General features: G+C 38.1%; 1 protein-coding gene across 5 annotated transcripts in view; it reads right to left on the reverse strand.

The window, feature by feature from the left end:
- Positions 1-21,065, reverse strand: part of GRM8 (glutamate metabotropic receptor 8) — a 759,285-nt gene that overhangs the window by 414,239 nt on the left and 323,981 nt on the right. For all 5 annotated transcript variants that reach the window (XR_003516452.1, XM_035723164.1, XM_027573922.1 and 2 more), the window contains exons 4-6: positions 2,932-3,067; positions 2,301-2,455; positions 1,104-1,241 (exon numbers count right to left, since the gene is read on the reverse strand). Coding sequence is in view for 4 of the 5 variants with exons in the window: in XM_035723164.1 (XP_035579057.1) it covers positions 1,104-1,241; positions 2,301-2,455; positions 2,932-3,067 (429 nt within the window). In the remaining variant the exon portion in view is untranslated. The remainder of the gene's footprint in view (positions 1-1,103; positions 1,242-2,300; positions 2,456-2,931; positions 3,068-21,065) is intronic.

Raw genomic sequence — 21,065 nt, forward strand, 5'->3', positions numbered from 1 at the left:
GCCCCATGAGCACAGACCTCATCTCCATTCCAGTTCCTGGAAGGGTGCCTGGCACATAGGAAGCCTGAAGTCAGACCCCTCCACAGCGTGCCACCCATTTTCACATGCCCGTCCTTCCTCTGTGTATATGTCTGCTCTAGCATTGATCATATTATATCTTCTACTGAGCAGTTATTTCCAAAGGAAATGATTAGAGGAAAAGGAGGATCTATCAAAATATGGTAGTGAGGGGTAGATGAGGGAGGGGTATATGGTTATAAAATACTCATTCAAGTTTCAGCATAGAAGCTTTATGCATCTTTGTTAAAACTAACCCTGATGTTTTGTTTTTTGATCCTGCTATTAACAGGATTCTTTAAATTTCATTTTCCACATGTTAGTTTCTATAAAAGAATATATACATACACACACACACACATACACACACACACGGATAAAAATTTTTTATATTGACCTTGTATCTATGGTTTTGCTAAACTGAGTACTTAATTCTAAGTAATTTTTAAAATGCCATCGGTGGTTCTATGTACATAATCATGTTATCTGAAAATAAAAACTTTCATTCTTACATTCAAAATATGTACATTTAATATCACTATTATTTTTAAGCATATGATATAGAAGGTAAAGCATCAAAAAATCATAGCTGCAAGAGCTATGCAGGATATGGGGGCAATTATGTTATAGGGGACATGGGTTGAAATAGTGAAAAAAAGTGACTATCTTATATCAGTGTATTACGATCCATCATCTTTACTACATGTTAAGTTCCTGGAGACCAGTATCATTTCTTGCTTATTTGTCTATATCCCACCAAGCCTACTAAAGTGTGCCCATAGTAGAAACTCAATAAATGTTTTTAAATAGAATTCAAATACCCCAGTTTTAGGCACATTGCATGTGGCCAAGAAATACATGTCAACTCTAAGAACCAATGAGTCCACACAGGTTTGTTGAATAATCAGTGTATGCTCAACCCTGTTGAGAAACTAGTAAGAGACATGAAGAAATAGAAGATACTCTGATCATTATCCACATAGAAAAACTTCCTTTCTCGGGTCACAATAAAACAAACACACCAAGGAAAACATTTCCGTGGTTACCTGTACATTTCTTTATGTGACTGTTCCTCTTTCCATGTGATCCTAACTTGCATCCAAAATTCTCCTCCCAAAATTCTGCAAACCACACATTTCTTCGATTATTGGCAAGAGTTCGGCTTCTAAAATAGCGATCAAACCCTATTTCAGAGAAGAAAGTATGATTTTAATATTCTTTCAAAAACAAAACCAAATACTGTCAGAGCTTTTGAATGGATATTATGTTATGTTGCGATCATTGCATGAGAAAAACAAAACAAAACATACTAACAAATGGGGGGAACCATTTGTTAGAAATCAGTCTTCCCTTATGGTCAAAGCCAAGGGTAATCAGTGGACAGTATTATCGCCCTCACTGTTCACCATTTAGGCACCTGGTTCAGCAGATGAATGGAACAGGAGAGCCTGTTGTTGGTGTCATCCTCACAACCTCCCCATCTCCTCTACATCGCAGCCACCAGCAACCTTCTGCTAGATACTCAGAACCAACTCACACTTTTCTCACTCTTCTGTCTCCTAGCAGGAATAAATGCTCCAGTTTTCTATGCTTCTACCTGCCTCAAAATGTATCTGTCCTATATGTTCCATTTTCAGCTAATCCAATAACTAATCAGCCCTGATGTAATCTTATGGGGTCATGGGTAATGGGCCAAAGTGTCAGCCTGCTCAGGGGACCACCTCATCAAAGGGAGACCACCTGGAACTTATGCCTTACTCCAAAAGATAATGGGGAAGGTAGGAATTTCAGTCACCGCTAAGACCATTGGAAAGGCTATGTGGGAGACAGACTTTCTTTCAGGGAGGCTCCATATCTTCGCTGTTGCATTAATTTATCTGTAGGGTCAGCCCAGCCTCACGGCTCCATTTTTTATATAGCAGCACTCTCCCCTCCCCATGACAGTGCTGTAATCATCATCTGTGCCACAGAAATATGCAAGGTTAGCGAGCAACATCATGGAAATAGCTAAGGCCAACTCTAACTCTCTTTTTTTAAGAAAAAAATCTTATGGGTACTCTTTTCTAATGAAAAATATATGCTGGGTTAAATAGTTATTGTCTTGGTAATTCTACCATCAGAATTAAAAATTCTATCCAGAGTCATCAACAATGGGTTTATTTCAGCCTATGCTGATACTCTGGTTTTGCCTTTGAGTTTTGATTCAGTTGGAATGAAACAAAGTTTCTACGGCTTGTCCTTACCATCAATTGATGCTCTTTTGGGCAAAATTGTCACAGCCCCTTCTGCAATCTCCTCCTGTTGATAAACAGGTGCTATTTTGGATCCCCAACTATCTGAGCCAATCCAGAGAAAATGGCCACTTTGGTTTAACTTCTTTGCTGCTTCCAATATCCTCCTACAGGAATAAAAAGAAATAAAATACACCATATTTATCAAGAAACACTACACTTAGGAATGTTACAAGACCAGTTATATCAAATTATATGCACTCAATAAGTCACTGTTAAACAATTAGTCAATCACTAACTGTCTGAGTCTTATCGTTTCTAAAGGAAACATATTAGAGACTTTTACTCCAGCACCTGTTAATTAGCCTCATCCTTAACCTCCTTCACATCATTCTGTCTATCATCTTTACTGGTCTCATTTCTTTCAGTTCTCAGGTTTTACTCTATAGCCATTTCAGACTTAGAAACTAGAAGGCTGTTGTATCTCTGCAGCAGAAGGAAGGCAGTCTGTAATGGCATGAGAATGTTACAATTCCTGTGAAATCTCACAAGATTTTACATTGAACATGAAATATGTTAAAAGAAAAAAAAGGATGTGTGTTGCAAATGTGATCCTACATCAGGAAGAAAATTTAATCAGCACCTGATGTCATCTTCATTGGCAAACATAATCACCGCCCGAGCATTAGGTGTTTCTAGCAGGCGTTTGATAATTTTTTCAAATTCTCCAGGTCTTGGTTCACGTGGGATTTTCTGTGATTGAGCAATGCAAACACCACCTATTTTAAAAAGAAAGAGAGAGAGAGTGACTCAGAAAAAGCACTTACTTAATAAACCAACTTAATGAGGTTAGCTACTTTATAAAAACATATGATTCAATGCAATATAATGTTTTTCAAAACATGTGTCATTCTCACCTATTAAAAGTAAACATGTTTGTTCACATTACAATATATATCAAATAAATGGCATCAATTATGTAATCATACATCAGGATTATTGTTTTATTTTCCAAGTTTCAACATTATTTTTGTGGATAACTATAATAAAACCAAAGGTACAAAATGTGTAATGAGAGTCAAGGACTGCAAAGAAGAATGGCTGTCTTGATTCATTCGATGTAAGTTGAAAAACAATTGCCTGGATTAGTAATATGAGTATGTGTTATAGGTGAGACCATTTATTAAGTAAAAAGATCCTTTTCCTATTAGTTTCCTATTAGTAGACCTCCTTTAAAGTTAATTTCATTTTACAGCTCATAGTATTACAGCAAAATTTGTATGAATCACAAAATGGTATGTTATGAGACAAGTGGTATTTGAGACTATTTGAGACACAGACAAGTCCCAAAGATTCAAACCCTCAGTTGACATTTTGTCTCCACCAAGAAAATCAAAATGGCAGAAATCCCATCCCATTATGATACGAAAAAAAAAAAGAAAGAAAGAAACTCTTCCTTTGGCGTTTCCTTCTAAGGCAATAGGAGACCAAAGAGAAAAGTTTAGGAAAGATCTCTGCCACCTTTCAGGGTTCCTCAATCTCGGTGGAGTAGAAAGAGAACATATTCTAATATTAGAAAAAAAGGAATATTAGCAATATGTTTCAGTTGCATTATGGCCTAAATAGGCTTTTTTGAGTCAGATGAGAATTAAATCACATTTATAACATTGCTATAGTAAGCAAAGGCATCTTTACTTCCAAACAACTGCCAATACATTCAGTCACCCAAACATTACGAGGTACAATTATATGTTATGTATTGGGCTGGACACTGGGAATACACAATCTAATCCAGGAGTTACCATCTAGTCTGGGAGACAGGTATCCCAATAAATTATCATAGAATATGTGGTAAATTTTGGAATTAAGAGGATATACCCACACAATGGGAACACAAAGGAAGGAGTAACTCAAGTGCTTGAGAGAGCTGGATTTTAAAAAGCAAATATGTATCCATCTAGGGACAAAAGTGGGACATTTCTGGTAGAGGCCCAGGTATGAAAGAACCTTGTTTGATCGTGGCCTATGGTCAAGACCGGCTGGGGCTGAGGTTGGAAAAAATGGCCAGGCCCAGCTTGAGAATGACTTCGTTAGACCTGTCAAATAATTTGGACTTTATCTTGAAAACAATGGGAATCCACTAAAAGTTCTTAAGTAGGAGAATTACATGATGAGTTTTATGCCTTAGGAAGAAACCTCAAGTAGCCAAATAAAGAAGAAATGTCTGGTAGCCAGAGAATGGGTGTCTAGTGTGCTGTGATCAGACTTACCATGTGTGGCAATAATGTACGATAACAGTGCTAGAGTACTGAAGGTTATGTGGTCAAAGTTATCCCTACAATAGCAATGCTCTTACTAACTTTTTAGGGACGAGAATTGCCCTTAATCCACAGACAGAGCCTATAGATAGCTAGCCTACCAATATGCCGTTACTAGTTGTGATGATTGATTCATTCCTTCATTCAATATTTATTGCATGGCCACTATCTGCCAGATACTGCACAGGGGCTGTGGATACAATGGTGAATATAACAGACACAGTTTCTGCCTTCAGAGTTTAGAAACATTGTAGGTGAAATAGGCTTAACATAGAACAAAACAACAAAAATAAGCATATAATTATAAATTATGGCAAGTCCTATGAGGAAGAGCAAGGGCATTTAATTTACATTGAGGAGTGTTCAAGAAAAGTCTCCCTCAAGAGGTGCTGAGGTCAGAAAGAAGCGAGAATGGGTGAAGACAGCATGAGAAAGGGCAGGAAAGAGGAGGGCAGCACAGAGCAGGGCAGGAACAACTCAGCAGAGCTAAGGAATGAGAGGGAGAGAAGCGTGAGACAAAGATGAGAGATAGATGGGGCTCAGCTAATGCATGGCTTGTGCAGGTCCTATGGAAGATTATGAATAATTAAAGTGCTTAACTGCCTCACTCAGTGTTTCTATCTCTTCACTCTTTTAAGTAGCCCATAGAAATATGTCTCATCTGTGAACATTGCATTTCAGGGAAGAAAAATGGAGGAGGGTTGCTGATGCACAGGACAACCTGGAGTGGAAAGAACAGGAGGCATTGAGGTCCATGAGGAGGTTCCTGGAAGAGGCAACAGAAAATGATGCTTAAGATAGTGCTACTGGGGCTGAGGAGGAGCCGGTTGAGCTATTAGAATTTGAGTTAGAATCAGTGAACCTTCTTACTATGTTTTTCCAGCCTTATTGAGGTAGGAGTTACAAATAAAAATTGTATATATTTAGGTTGTACTGATTTTATCTAAGTAGTGAGGTAACAGGAAACCACTAAGCATGACACTAAGGTTTTGGCCTTTGTGACCAGTTTGTGTGACGCCCCCATTAAACAAGCAAGCACCACAGGAGAGTGTGCAGGTATGTAGAGGAGAAAAGAATGATTTTTGATTCAGGACAGGTTGTCTTTGAAGTACCCATGCAACATCAAACTGAAGAAGCTGATCTGGAGCTAAAGAAAGAAACGGAAAATGTGATAACAATTTTGTCAGGTGCTGATTCAGTCAGTAGTTGAAGGGTTGGGAGTGAACAGATCACTCAGAGGGAATATATATATAATAATTTATTTATTTTGAATTTATTTCTTTGAGAGAGAGAGAGAGGGAGAAGCAGACTCTCTGCTGAGCAGAGAGCCCAACATGGGGCTAGATCCCAGGAACCCTGAGATCATGACCTGAGCTGAAGGCAGACGCTTAACTGACTGAGCCACCCAGGCGCCATCCAGAGGGAATATTTAAATCAAAGACAGGAAAAAGTAAATGATGGAGCTCTGAAAAACCAGGAGCTTTGGAGAGGGGGCTAGCAAATGCAAATGGAAAGAGCAATCACATATTTTGAGGAGAAAACTTTTGAGACAAAATCTAGTGGTAAGTTAAGGACTACCCAATGTTTTTAAAAATCAAAAAACAAACAAAAAACTGATGAGTGGAATTAACTGTAGTAATGTGAGAGCAAAACTGTAACACTCTGGGGAACAATAGCTGTTTTAAAATCCAACTGCCCTTTTAATTAAATTGCTGTGATTACTTAAGCATCCCATTAAAGACATGTCATATCCTAAGTATCATTCTGAGATTACTACTGACTCCATAGCCAGAAGAAATGAAGGCTGAAAAAATTTTGTTATGACTATTTCAGATGAGACAAACAGGCGATCCAGACATAGTTTAGTCTGAATTCATTGATTTATGCATTCACTACAGATCTATCGAACTTTTTGTTTGTAAAAAACTGAGTAGTTAGGTCAGATTTTTACATGGTCTAAATCCATTTCATATTTTTTATGCCTCTGCCATATTTGTCAGCCTGGTCAATTTGTGTTTTCCTGGAAAGAGGGACTACACAATTAATTTATTTCAGCTGAACAAATACTTATGGAGAACCTGTTCCACATGGCATTTTACTGTTTGATGCCTTATGGATATTTTATTAAACTGTGGACTGCATTACTTCTCAAATGATTGGAGCTAGAATATTAGGATTCTTTTCTTAGCCCTGAAACTCATTCACACTTTCTATCTTCACATCAGTCAAAAAGTCCGACAGTAAATCCATTCATAAGCACTCATGGTCTACTATGTTTCAGGAGTTACATTCAAAGATTGCCTGTCCTCAGCATCTTGTAATATAATTGAATGATGAGATGTACACATAAGAAAAGCCAGATGAGAATGTAAAATTATCTAATGAAAGATGATTGCATAGGCTATATCAAAATGCAGTAATAAATGTCATCACCCCCCGAAATAAGTCTTATGACTTCAAAAGAAGTCATTATATACTCTTAGGGTTTGGTGGAAAAAAAAAACAGTAAAATTGAGTCAAACATTTATGCTTCATCGAAGATATGTTTTCCTACAATACCCATACCTACAATGCCTACAGTACCTTTCCTACATTATCTAATGTTTTCATTTTTAAAGAGCGTCTCTGACTTGATTTAGACTCCTGGCATGCGCAGGAGGAAGAGGAGTTGCCCTCCATCAAAGAATATGTCTGTTGCATCCATTTTTCCCTATCTCAACCTGAAAGAGTGCTGATTGTATGCAATTCAAGGGACACCAACTTTCCTATTCTGTAGGCTTCCCAGTTCTGCAAGAAATAATTTCTAAAGCTTAGCACCTTCCTAAAGCATAGGAAAAGAATGTTGCATGGAGGAATTTATAATCGGCTATTTTCTGGAATTTACTGTCTGATTATCTTGTGTACATTTTTTCTTTTGATTATTTAATGATAACTGGAAGATAATTTATAGAACTGAACACTTTATGTGCATTTCACAACACACAAGACTGTTCTTTCTCAGTCTCATTCACTGATACCTCACTGGTCCTAATTGCAGGACTCTAAGACTCATATTATCACCATATATCTGATGAGCACGCTGAGAAACAGGGGTATCAACAGCTAGCAAGAGGCTGGGGCCCAGGTTCAGAGCCATGTCTGTCTGACTCCAAGTCTAGACTTTTTCCATCATCTTGCTTATCCACAATTGACCATACCTGTTGCTTAATGGTTAAATAGATACAAATGATTGATGAATAAAATAAAGCAAATTTACAGATTCATTAAAAAACCCAGCAGGTTGCCCCTTATAGATCAATTGACAGCTATACAAATACAGTACTTTCACTGAGTATTAAGAACTTAGGAAACTTAGAATCTATGCAGATTTCTTAGAACTAACTTAAACTTTCTTCAGCATGTAACCAGTCTACCCTCAAAACTTTCCAATTATCCCTACAAATGCATGTCTTCAGAAAGACTTTCCTGAAGTCTTTCATATTCCACTTCTCCTTTGCATTGCAGCAACCACGATAATTATATTCTTTTATTTTGGTTTTTTTTTTTTTTTCTCACCTTAGACTTCAAACTGCATGACTTGTCTTTCACATTTACCACCATACCCCATATCACCTATCACTGTGTTTGGCACATAAAGACTTCAACAAACCTTTGTTGAGTGAATAGATGGAAGACTTATATTAGGCACTGCTGGCATGGAGAAATAGAAATGAGACAGTTCTGCCTTCAAACACCTCTCAGTCCAGTAGAGAAACAAAAGGATGCATGTAATTATAGGTTAAAAAATAAGTGACGTAAAAGAAGTAAAAAAAAAGTGGACCCTGATATTTCAAAGGAAGTTGTCACTGAAATGGGTCTGCCTCCCAAAACAGTTTTATCAGGTGCCAAGAATTAGAATACCACCTTAGCCTTAGTTCATTCATCTGTAGGGTGGCACAATAATTTGTTCTCCTTGATTCAAGAGCAAATTTGTAAATAATTCTATTTCATAAGAAAATTCCATTTTTTAAGATTTATTTATTTGACAGAGAGAGAGAGAGAGCAAGCACAAGCAGGGGGAGCAGCAGGCTGAGGGAGAGGGAAAAGTAGGCTCCCTGCTGAGCAAGGAGCCCAATGTGGGGCTCAATCTCAGGGATCATGACCTGAGCTGAAGGCAGACACTTAACAGACTGACCCACCCAGGTGCCCCTCGTTTTAAAAGTTTTATCTCTTTATTTCATGGGTGAGTAGCCTGATGCCTCAAGTCTGAGAGATGAAAGGTATGTTCATATGTGTTGATTTGCCAGTGCAAAAAGATATTGGAGTGAAGAAGAAAACAGACTTGGCATCAGAAGACCTGAGAGTGGATTCTGTGTGACCTGAGACAAATCTCTCACCTCTCAGTTTCCTCATTTCTGTAACAAGGTTCATAACCATCTCCCAGAGATGTCAAGAGAATCAAATTTAAAAGGGTATTATGATAAAGGTCTATACAAATGTGGTACATTATTACTGTGGCTAATAATAATCATCATCATGACCAGATAAGCACCATCACCAAACCTGACAGGGGAGATAGTTGCTGCTCAGACTTAAAACATGGGATTGTCAATCAATCACATTCTTGAACCCTTCACCACTCTTTGCATAATATTATCAAATATCGGAAACTCTGAGAAGTGATACTTGTACATTTGTCCATGCCATAAATAAGATGACTAGATTTCACTTTTCACCCATTATTGGTCAACACGATGTGATTAGGGCAATTTCAATGTGAAAGAATGGGAAAAGTTACTTACATTCTCCTCTTCACCCCCCAATTCCTACCCTAAAGATCCAAGTCTCTTTTCCTGAAGGGGGTCCATGAGTATTTTGAAGATCAGGGTTGAAAATTAGAATTTAACTCTTTAAAAGAAGAATACAATAGTAAAAACTATGAAACTATTAATGGTGCCAACTATTAAGCAGCAAAGGCTACTGTGAAAACAACCACACGTTCTGTTTCATTTAACATTAGCCTGTAGATTATTAAGAAGCTGGAGTCTAAAGTGTCCAAGACAGTGTTGTTACACTGGTAACAGCAGGTTGGGATCCTCAGGAAGCAGACCCTTAGGAGGAGTTTGAAATGCATATTTTCTATTGGCCTCCATCATATGGAGGGTCAAGAAAGGAAGCAGCACTGAGCAGAGAAGTCCAACTGGCTGTGGCCCAATGACAACCTCCCAACACCACAGGGAGCTCTGACTAGAATGGCTCCCAGAGTTGTTTTCAATTAGATCATTATACATTCCACATTAATCAGTCATTGAATGTGGGCCCCATCCTGAGGTAGCAGGGTAGGAGTGGGGTTAGAGATTGGGCAATGCAGCTCCCTGCAGCCAAGCAATCCTTCAAGGGCCAGTAGAGAAGTCCTAATGGCAAAGCCAATGGGTCCTTTGCTGAATGGAGATCTGAAGGGGCACTTACCATTTGTACAAATTATAAAAATACAGCACAAAACTGGAATTATAGGCCAGCTCAGACAACAGAACTAGGATCATAAAACTCCCTGGTATTTTAATAGGTAAGTTTTGTTAAAGCAATCTGGAAGGATAAAGTATCACGTTTTTAGTTGTTGCTTATTTTTAAGAACAAAATCTTATTAATAATATGGAAGGAGAAAAATAAAACAAGAAACAATGTCACAGCACTAAGTTCCAACTGTGCTGAAAATCGAGAAGGATTAAATTATTAGGAATGAAATTACTTACAAAGATGTGTATAGAATATTAAATGTGATTTTTTTAAAAACATGATTATTTCCAGTGTTGGTTGGTTCACAATTTCCATCAAGTTAAGTTCTAAGTATATCAGGTCAAGTCTCTGGTTGTATAACCTGTTAGATCTGCATGACAGACTTTGGTTTGGTGCATAAACAAATCAACAGAATTACCATTTTATCAATTGTCAGAATGACTAGACTATTGGTAAAAATTGGTCACAATTTTTGATTGACCATAAAAAGCTTGCCTATAATTGACCATTTTTGGCCAAATAAAAATGTGACTTAGTCAGTCAACCATTATTTATTCCTTATGAATGTTCCTTCAGAAAATAGCAATGAACAAAAACCAAATAACCAGTTTTTGTTTTTTTCTTAAAGACAATAAAAACACATAAACTCTTCAAAGTGTCCAGATCCTAGTTCCAGTTCCTGGGAGGGGAGGAGTTTCCCCACCACCATGAACCCATTCTCCTGACACCAACTGGGTGTCCTATAATTCAACTCAATTCTGACACCATCTACCCAGAAACAGCGTCACGTCCCACAAGTTTAGGGTTCAGTCCTACAAGACTGCTCCCCCACCCCACTTAGGCACCAGTCACGATCCAGATTGTTAACTCTACTTCAGACCAACTGGCTATAAATCAGAGGTTCCCAAGGCCCCTCCTTGGGTTCAATTAATTGGCTTGAGCAACTCACAGAACTCAGAGAGAGAGATCACAGATCACCAATTCATTATAAAACTATATAACTCAGGAGCAGCCAGATGGAAGAGATGCATAGGGCAAGATATGGAAAAACAGCACAGAGCTTCCATGCATGCCCTCTTTGAGTGTGCCACTCTCCCACTCTCCCCTAATCTCTAGGTGTTCACCAATCCAGAAGCTCTCCAAATCCTGCCTTCTGGGGTTTTATGGAGGCTTCATTACCTAGGCCTGGTTGATTAAATCATCAGCAATTGGTGATTGAACTCAATCTTCAGCCCCTCCTCCTTCCTAGAGGCTGGGGGTGGGACTAAAAGTTCCAACTGGATAATCAATCACACTGTTGGTTCTCCGGGCAACAGGCCCTAGTCCTCAGGATACCTAAGGGCTTTCCCAGGGTTACCTTATTAATATAACAAAAGACATTTTTATTACTTTCATCACTTAGAAGACTCCAACAATTTTTAGGAGTTCTGTCCCCAAAACAGGAGAGAAACCAAGTAATATATTTATTATAAACCACAGTACCACAACTCTCCACCTAAATACCCTTGACATCATTTCTTTCCATCTTTCTGGAGATACAAGTAAAACAGCAACTTGGTCTAATGTAATTGGTCCTTAGTGGTAGTTGAGTAAAATTTGTTCTAAGGTTCAAATAAGTGTAATCACGCCTTTTGTAACAATATTTTCATCTCCATATGTGGTGTACAACTGGGACCTAGCAGAAAAGTGCACAACATGATCAAAGTGTGTATGTTTGTCAGCTTGAAGTGCACTTTGTGAAAGAGAAGATTTATCTCACACATCACAGTAAAGAAAAAGTGTTATCTTTAACAACATGGATTAAAACAGCAAAACTGTACTTAAATCTGTGCTCATTCTCTCTCTCTTTCTCTCTTTCTGTAAAACATTTTATCCTTCTGGTATAAATGCCAGGAAGACTCTTAAAGGGAGTCTGAAAAGCAAAGAAATAAGGGAATGATACTCCTGGTACAGAAAAGACATGAGCCAAATGCTACTCCTTTACATGTCCGTGAAGAGCCGTAACAGGGACAAGCCACTATGAAAAGGACTGGTGCAGAGAGCCATCTCCTGCCCCCTCCAACCTGTCTCTGCCACCTCAGAGAGATGCTGATGCTCTGGAGGCAGACTGGGCTGGGAGGGTCTCACAAGGTCAGTGTCCATACATAGTAGGCTTTCTAATTTGGCCACGACTCATCATTATAGTTCTAAACATTTGCTCAGAGTGGTATGGTGGTTATGAATCTCTTCTCTGGGGCTTGACTTCCTGGCTCTAAATCCTGGCCCTTCTCTTACTGACTAGTGATGCTGGGTAAGTTATGTGACTTTCCTGTGCCTCTGTTTCTCATCCGAACAGCAAGGGGATGCTACTATCTTCCAAATGCATTACTGTGAATAAATAAGGGATTAAATAAGCACTCAACAAATTAATTTTTGTTACAGAAAACATATGAGTTGTACATTTTTAAATCAAAATTGACAAACCCCAAATAGAAATGGCAACTCATTTTCATCAAGCAATATTCACTTATAACATTATTTCACAACACCTCAAACTTCATACCCCAAGTGTACATAAAATGATAACTCTTAATAGAGATTCCAGTCAATGGGGCGTTAATTACAGAAAGTCTTACAGTCAGAAGGGAAACTCATGCCCACCACAATCTAGACCTTAAACTTCTGATGTGTTGCCTCTTCCCACTCCCAAAAATTGTAACTATCTAAGGAGATATGGGTAGGTACAATACGTGGGAAAGATTCAGGTAAAGAAAGAAAGGGGAAAGAAAGAGGAACCAGGAAGGGGAGGTAGTGAGAGGAGAAATGACATGGGGGAAGAAAGGGAAGGGGAGAGAGAGCAAGAGTAGAATATAGGGAGCCCAGAGAGCACACCGTCTGGATCAGAAGTATCTCTGGAGCTGGACAAAAAAAGGATTCTCTGTAGGACCAAAACAGCAAATGCGGGGTTAGGAACAGCTGAAGAAGGAAGATTGGACCAGTTTTAAATAAGTTTACTAATGTGTTGTACGCATTTATATTTCTTTGGATTATTTTTAAAGTACCATTTTTGGAGTGTTTAGGGACTTTTATTTTGTTTTGTCTGTTTGTTTTTGCCTTTTAAAGTAGATTACCAGATACCGGGGCCAACAATATGACAAGAAGGTTTCAGAAGATAAAACTAACTCCCTGTAAATGCTCAAAGGCCCAATATGAACAGACTTGCTGAGAAGAGAATTTCATATTTTCCAGTCCATTGCCTGGAAAAACATTTATGCCAAAACTACTGGAATCAAAATGAGCGCTGTTTAAATTTCTTACCCATTCTGGACTAGGGGGAAAAAAATTAGTATTGGGCTGTGAATTAAGCCTATCACAGTTAGATTAGAAATTCGTCATTCAGTAACACGTTAGGAATTCATTACAGAATTACAGCCATTAAGTTTAATTACTGAGACGGAGGGAGGATATCCATGGGGTCCACTCTTCTTCACTTACTCAACAAATATTTATTGAACACTTGTTACTTGTCAGATGCTTTTTAGTCACAGAGTACACAGCAGTGAACAAGATAGGGAAGGCCCCTGACTTCATAGAGCTTACTTTTCAGTAGATCTCTAGGCTTTGGTAAAGCCTGCTACCCGTGGGCATTCACTGGATGTGTGATGAATAAGTGAGTGAACAAGAAGCTCCTATTTCATGATATAGTGGAATGATCTAATAAAGAGATAATAAGCATGTCTACGTATTAAAAATGCCATCATTCAGAAAAAGGCAAAGTATCTCTGCTTCTATGTTATATGTGTATATAACATGAAGTCATTTCCAAATAGCTTCTGCCAACAGTACACTCTCAACAGGATCTCAACAGCAGCTTTCACAGCTGGTAAACCATGAGCATTCTTCTATCAAGCACCCAAGAAATATCCTATTCTATTTGTCAGCATTACTTGAACTCTCTTATGTATAGGCTTTCAATCAGTGGCCTCTATTCAAAGCAGCATTTTCAACAAATATTCCAAGGGGGTGACATTCTCTATTTAAGGAAGAAGGAACCGATAGCTAAAATGTCATTGTTATTTTAGTTAAATAACTCCTTAGAGCAAGAGTTTCCCCATGATCAAAGTACAGTAGTGACTAAACGAAGAAATGGACTTCTGAGAACAAAAATATGCAGCAAAAGCTTTTAAAAACTCACTCTTTAAGGAAATGCAAGAACTTGTAGTGTTTCTCTGGTAATGCAAGATTATTTTCCACAGCAGGATTTGATCTATGTGTTTGAGATATAAAAAGGTTAAAAACATAGCTATATACTTAACTTCTTGGATTCAAGTAGGACTAAAAAGAGGGGAGACTGAACACACATGTTTTTGATAGCAAGCTATTTCACATTTTAATTATTTAAAGGATTCTTTCTTTAAAAAAAAGTTTAAGCATCACTGAAGTGTAGTTGATATACAAAAGAACTGTATATGTTAAATGTACACAATTTGATGAGTCTGGACATATGCATGTAACTATGATGCTATCACCAAAATCAGGGTAATAAACTTATCCATCATCTCCAAAAGTTTCCTTGTGTCCCTGCCATTGCCTTTTTTTTATAGTAAGAACACTAAACATGAGATCTACCATCTCAACAAATTTTTAAGTGCATAATACTGTGCTATTAACTATAAGCACTATATTGTGTAGGAGATCTCTAAAATGTATTTATCTTTTATAACTGAAAACTTTACACCCATTGAACAACTCTCTATTTTTCCTTCCTCCCAGTCCCTGGTAATCACCATTCTACAAGTTTGACACCTCTTTTAAGCAAAATCATATAGGATTTGTCCTTTTGAGACTGGCTTATTTCACTTAATATGATGTTCTCCAGGTTAGTCCATGTTGTCACAAATAGTAGGATTTCCTTCTTTTTTAAGATTGAATAATATTCCATTGTATGTATATTCCACACTTTCTTTCTTCACTTATCTGTCAATAGATATTTGGGTTGTTTCCAAAGCTTGGCTATTGTGAATAATGCCGCAATGAATATGGGAATACAGATATCTCTTCGAGATCCTAATTTCAACTCTTTTGGATAAGTACCCAGAGTGAGATTGCTTGATTATGTGGTAGTTCTAGCTACAATTTTTTTGAGGAAACTACACACTGTTTTCAATAATGGCTGTACCTCTTTACATTCCTACTAACAATATACAAGGGTCCAAATTTCTCTACATCCTTGCAAACACTTGCTATATTCTGATGTTTGATTGTTTTGTTTTGTTTTGTGATAACTGCCATACCAAAAGGTGTGATGTGATATTTCATTGTAGTTGTGATTTGCATTTTTCTGATGATCAGTCATGTTGAGCATCTTTTCATATACATGGTAGCCATTTGTATGTTTTCTTGGGAGGAATATCTATTCAATTTCTTTGACTTTTAAAATTGGGTGATTTGTTTTTTCCCTACTGAGTTGCAAAAGTTTAAAGGACTCCTGTTAAAATACATTTTGGACTAGATTTTACTAAAATAGAGGACAATTAATAACTTGAGATGCAAGACTCCCCCATACAGAAATGAAATCAATTATTACCTTTCCCTTAATGAAAAATTTATTTTAGAATACAAAATAATAATAATGACTCAAAAAGCACTAGCTCACCATGTTTTAATATCTCATTTCACCCTCATAATATCCCAGTGCTATTGAATAAGGTAAACATTATAAAATTATTTTTATATTGAAGAAACTGTCTCCAAGATCACAGAGCTAGAAAGCAGTCAGGTGAAGGCCTCGTGAACCTTATCCTAATCGCTAAGTATACTTATTGTACTTTTCTACTGTCTCTCAACAACTATCTTCTTGGTCATTAAATCTCAATAAACGTAATTAAACAGAGCACTAACAGGTAAGGTAGGAGAATCAAAATGAAAACTCCAAAGTTATATACTATCAGGACCAAATAATATAGAAAAATGCTTTTTAGTCTGGTTTAGGTTAGGCAGAAATTTCATTCATTAACATCCTCTCAAAAAAGTGTCCTTCAGGCATCTATCCCCCACAAGCCCAGGCATGCCTGCCACCACTCACAGAGCATTAACTGAGCCCTTACTATGTGCTGGATGCTCTTTTGGAATCTGCAGTTACCAAAATGAGTAAGACATGGCCCCTGGTCTTAACATACTTATAGCACATAACACAATATATAAATAAATATTACAATTTGATGTGAGAAATGCTATATAATTCAGCGTAGCCTAGGGACACAGGGCCAAGAGAATGGAATCTAGTAACCGCGAATAAGAGTCACTGGCTCCTGCCAGTGACCGTGGGAAGATGTGGTCAGAGAAGCGTAAAAAAATAGCTCTATAGTACATCGATATGCACCAGGATCAACAAATCAGAAAACATTTCAGAAGTGAGCTTATGGTTGATTTTTAGCTAGCCAGAAAACAGTAAAATCTACTTCTAATGGATACTACCAATCAGCAGAGAAGTTTGATATTTCCCATGAAATGTGATTGACATTAATAATTTAAATATGATGTAATAAACACCCCACATTTATGTACAAAAGGGGATTTAATTTCACTTTTCCACAATAAGAAACAGACAACCCACCTTGGGGTGGAAGGAACACAGAGAAAAAATAAATAACCATTGAAAAGGCCGCTTGAAGGGAAGAATAGCAAAGCACCAATCCTAAGAACAAAGGATTTCAGTTGGATTCAATAATTATTTTTAAAAGAATTTATTTATTTGACAGAGAGAGAGAGACACAGTGAAGAGAGGGAACACCAGCAGGGGAAGTGGGAGAGGGAGAAGCGGGCTCCCCGCTGAGCAGGGAGCCCGATGCGGGGCTCGATCCCAGGACCCTGAGATCATGACCCAAGCCGAAGGCAGACGCCCAACAACTGAGCCACCCAGGCACCCCTGGGTTCAATAAATTTTAATCACAACAAATCAAACTGCTATATGCATGGCATTATTTATTTCAATGTTAAAACATGTCAGAACTTGTGAGAATAGTTTTCTAAACATCTATTCCTATTATTGCAAATTGTGAAAATGTACAAACCAGGGCAAATTACATCATTTAGGGATTCACCATCAAACACTCTTTCACCAAAACTAAGAAACTTCTACATCCTCAGTGTTGTTACAGAAAATTTACCAGGTGTGTTACATCATTTTGCAATTATATCGTTTATCTAAGGGGGTTCTTAGAAAAGAACATTAAGCTTTCAATAGTCCCAACATCATCCAAGCACAAAAATGAAAACTAATCAGAACCGCAAATGACAAAAGGATAACAATTTGTTACCTCATAAATTTCTGTGATATAATTCCTACAATTTCCGTTCATGCAGTGACTCCCAGCTAAAATTCACACTCTTTACAAATGCATTATATCTCAACCATATATAGCAAGTAAAGATCTATAAAATGAAAAGCAGTTTGGTTTGTGGGGAAAAAAAATCCTGAAATATGCACAGTATGACAGAAGCCATGGTTCTATCATTATAACAACAAGTTCTCTTATGACATGACATAATCTTCTCATCCCTACATTTCATCATGTCCACATTCCCTCTATGACCCTGGGCAGACACTTAGCCCCTCTGGCTATCAGTTTCCTCATTTGTAAAAAGAAAGGTGCTTGACAGGATGATCTCAAGATTCCTTTGAATTTTGACATTTTATATTTCTATGAATATAGCACATACACTGCCTCCCCTGAGTACTGAGAATTATGTAAGTTCTAATATGGGAATGGAACATCATGTAAAATACAATAAATCACTTTAAAAAAAAGAAAAAGCCTACAGGAGAAAAAGACTAGAAGACACATAAGAAAACTTGTCCAAATAAAAATTATGAAGCCTAGCTTCATGAATCAGGGCATGACTGGGTAACTTAAAGACTGATTTTAACAAGAGAAGTAGAGCTTCAGTCAGGTGCTTGGGGTCTGGGGACCATTCATCAAAGCACTGTAATTCCTTGTCAGTGCAATAAAAATGAAATGAGACTGGGAGTTAGGCATAGTTGTGAAGAAGGTGGAGACATCTTTGTGTCGATTTGTCCACCAATAACTTTCATTTGTCTGTTCCATAACAGCCCCCTTCTCGCTCATCTTTTAATTCCCCCTCACATATTTCTTTATCGTACTCCATTTTCCTTTTTTTCCTTCTCCTTTTTCTTCTCTTACTCTACCCTCTCCCCTTTCAAACACCAGAAAATGGTGCCAGCTCACTTGATACATGCCCTTGCAATGACTTCTGTCCTGTCACTAACCCAGACTCACTAACAGGGCAGATGCAGCAACACAGAACTGTTGTGTGGCCTGGAGTCTGGTTAAGCATGAAAATAGAGCATGTTCGGGGCATCTGGGTGGCTCAGTCTTTAAGCGTCTGCGTTCGGCTCCGGTCATGATCTCAGGGTCCTGGGATCGAGCCCCGCATCGGGCTCCCTGCTCGGCGGGAGGCCTGCTTCTCTCTCTCCCACTCCCCCTGCTTGTGTTCCCTCTCTCGCTGTGTCTCTCTCTGTCAAATAAATAAAAAATCTTAATAAAATTTAAAAAAAAGAAAGAAAATAGAGCATGTTCATTGGAGCTCCACTTCTTCCAAATATACAACTAAGTTGCAGAGTATAAAATGAGGATAACAGGAAAGAAATGTTATCACTGTTATGAAAGCTAAAAAGCAGATGATGACCAAGACATAATTGACTTACCAAAGCAGAAAAAAAAACAAAATAAAGCCCACAAGATGTGGAATGGGCTGATGACAACAGAAACAAAGCCGTCACTCCACCCAATACCCCAGAAAGGCCCTGGAAATGGAGGCCTTCTGGAGAATCCAGAAGGTGGGGTTGAAAACTGAGTTAGGTGAAATATGTATAAGTTCCTTTTGTCAACTCCAGTCCCTCTGCACAGAAGATCAGAGCATCGCTTTCTATAGAGGGTGAAGCCAGGGACACAGCTGAGGACTGAGTAAGTTTCTATAAAGTAAAAGCCTGCATGCTGAATGGGGAGCCCCTGGTCCCTTTCCCTGCTGGGCACTCAGACTGCAGCAGCCTAACATTCATCTCCCAGGCCGGATATTAGAGGAATCTTCTCTGGAGAAACTGGCTGAAGGGTAACAACACACTGATATCATATGGATGTCTTCCCACCAAATAACCATGTCTATCAGCTCACTTTACAGTAAAACCATCAGGCAGTGAACTTTGCCACACTTCCTAAGCTTCCAAAAGACATGGCAGCACCACATTCTTTTATTTTTTAAGATTTTATTTATTTATTTGAGGGGGGGGAGTGCACGAGCAGGGGGGAGGGGCAGAGGAAAGGGGAGAAGGAGAAGGAGACTCCCTGCTGAGGAGGGAGCCCAACTAGGAGATCCCAGGATCCTGAGATCATGACCTGAGCCAAAGGCAGATGCTTGACTGACTGAGCCACCCAGGCATCTCAGCACCACATTCTTAATGTCTCACCAAACAGAAGAGATGAACTCAGAGGACACAGCAACAAGACACAAGTAGAAGATAACTTCAAGAATATTAATGTGCTCAGAAAGAGCTCCTAACAATTAAAAAGGACAAATGAGATAGGAATATCACAATAAATAAGTTCTAAGAGAAAGTTGAGGAAATATTTAGAAAGTTAAAAAAAAAAATCATCATGACATAAAAGGATTCATTCAGGAAGTTCAGCATTCAAATTCTGGAGTCTCAAAAAGACGGAAGCCATTACCAAAGAAATAAAAGAATATTTCTGAGAACTAAAGAACATGAGTTTTTGAGTTGAACATACCAGTTGCCTAGCTAAAAGAAAAAAGAAGGAAGAGAAATGGAGGAGACCTACATGAAGGAACATGAGCATAAATTTTAAAACACTTAAGAGTAAAAACAGATTGCAGAAAAAGGATTAGGGATCAGAATGGCTTCAGGATTCCCAGTAGCAGTACCACTCGTCAGAAGAAAATACAGCAATCCATTAAATTGCTGAGGAAACTTGAGTTTTATTCTAGACAAACATAAAACCACCAGATCTATAAATCAAGTGTGTAAAACAGTCTATTTTGAACATGCAGAAATCTAAAAAAAAAAAAAAAAAAAAAAAAAAAAAAATTAGTTCCCATGTACCCTTCCTAGGAAGCTCCTGGAGGATATACACTAAACAAGGATGAAACAAGAAAGAGGACAATTCCAAGTCCAGATAACAGGTATTCTAACACCAGAAAGGTAGAGGAATTTCTCCAAGTTATGATGAAGAAGGGTCAAGAGTTAACAGCCATACAACTGGTCTGTACATCATCCAGTCCAGATTAGAGCAGAAAGGTGGAAGACTCCTGAAGTATCTCCAAGAAAAAAGAAACAGAACTGATGTGTTTAGATGTACAGAAAGAATATGTACAGATCTGTTAGAGTTTGAGAATGAATTCATAATAGATACATAGAAAACCAAGCATATGACAAAGCAAAGCATTATCAATTCCAGGAAAAACAACATATGTGTAAAAAGACCCTATCTAGATCAATTGTGACATCATGTGCACAGTCATTATGACATAAACACTGAATATTAATTGGACCAAGACTGTGAAACAATCCTACTGGAAGAATTAGAGAAGTGTATGTGTTTCTACATGCACACGCATGGGCAATTTGTGTATTGGGGGTGGGGCATTGAGTCAGCAGCTTCCATACTAGGAGGACAATCAAAATGAAAATTAAAAAATCAGGATAGCAGCATAAATGTTCTATGGAGGGGTGCCTGGGTGGCTTAGTCAGTTAAGTGGCCAGCTCTTGATTTTGTCTCAAGCCATGATCACAGGGTTCTGGGATCGAGCTCCACATCAGGCCCCAAGCTCAGCAGGGAGTCTGCTTGAGGATTCTCTCTCTCTCCCCCTCTGCCCCTCCGCCCATTCTCTCTCTCTAAAATAAATTAATTTAAAACATGTTCTAGGGCAATATGTTGATGAATACAAG

The sequence above is a fragment of the Zalophus californianus genome, chromosome 12, assembly GCF_009762305.2.
Source record: "Zalophus californianus isolate mZalCal1 chromosome 12, mZalCal1.pri.v2, whole genome shotgun sequence".
Classification (NCBI taxonomy): Eukaryota; Metazoa; Chordata; class Mammalia; order Carnivora; family Otariidae; genus Zalophus; species Zalophus californianus.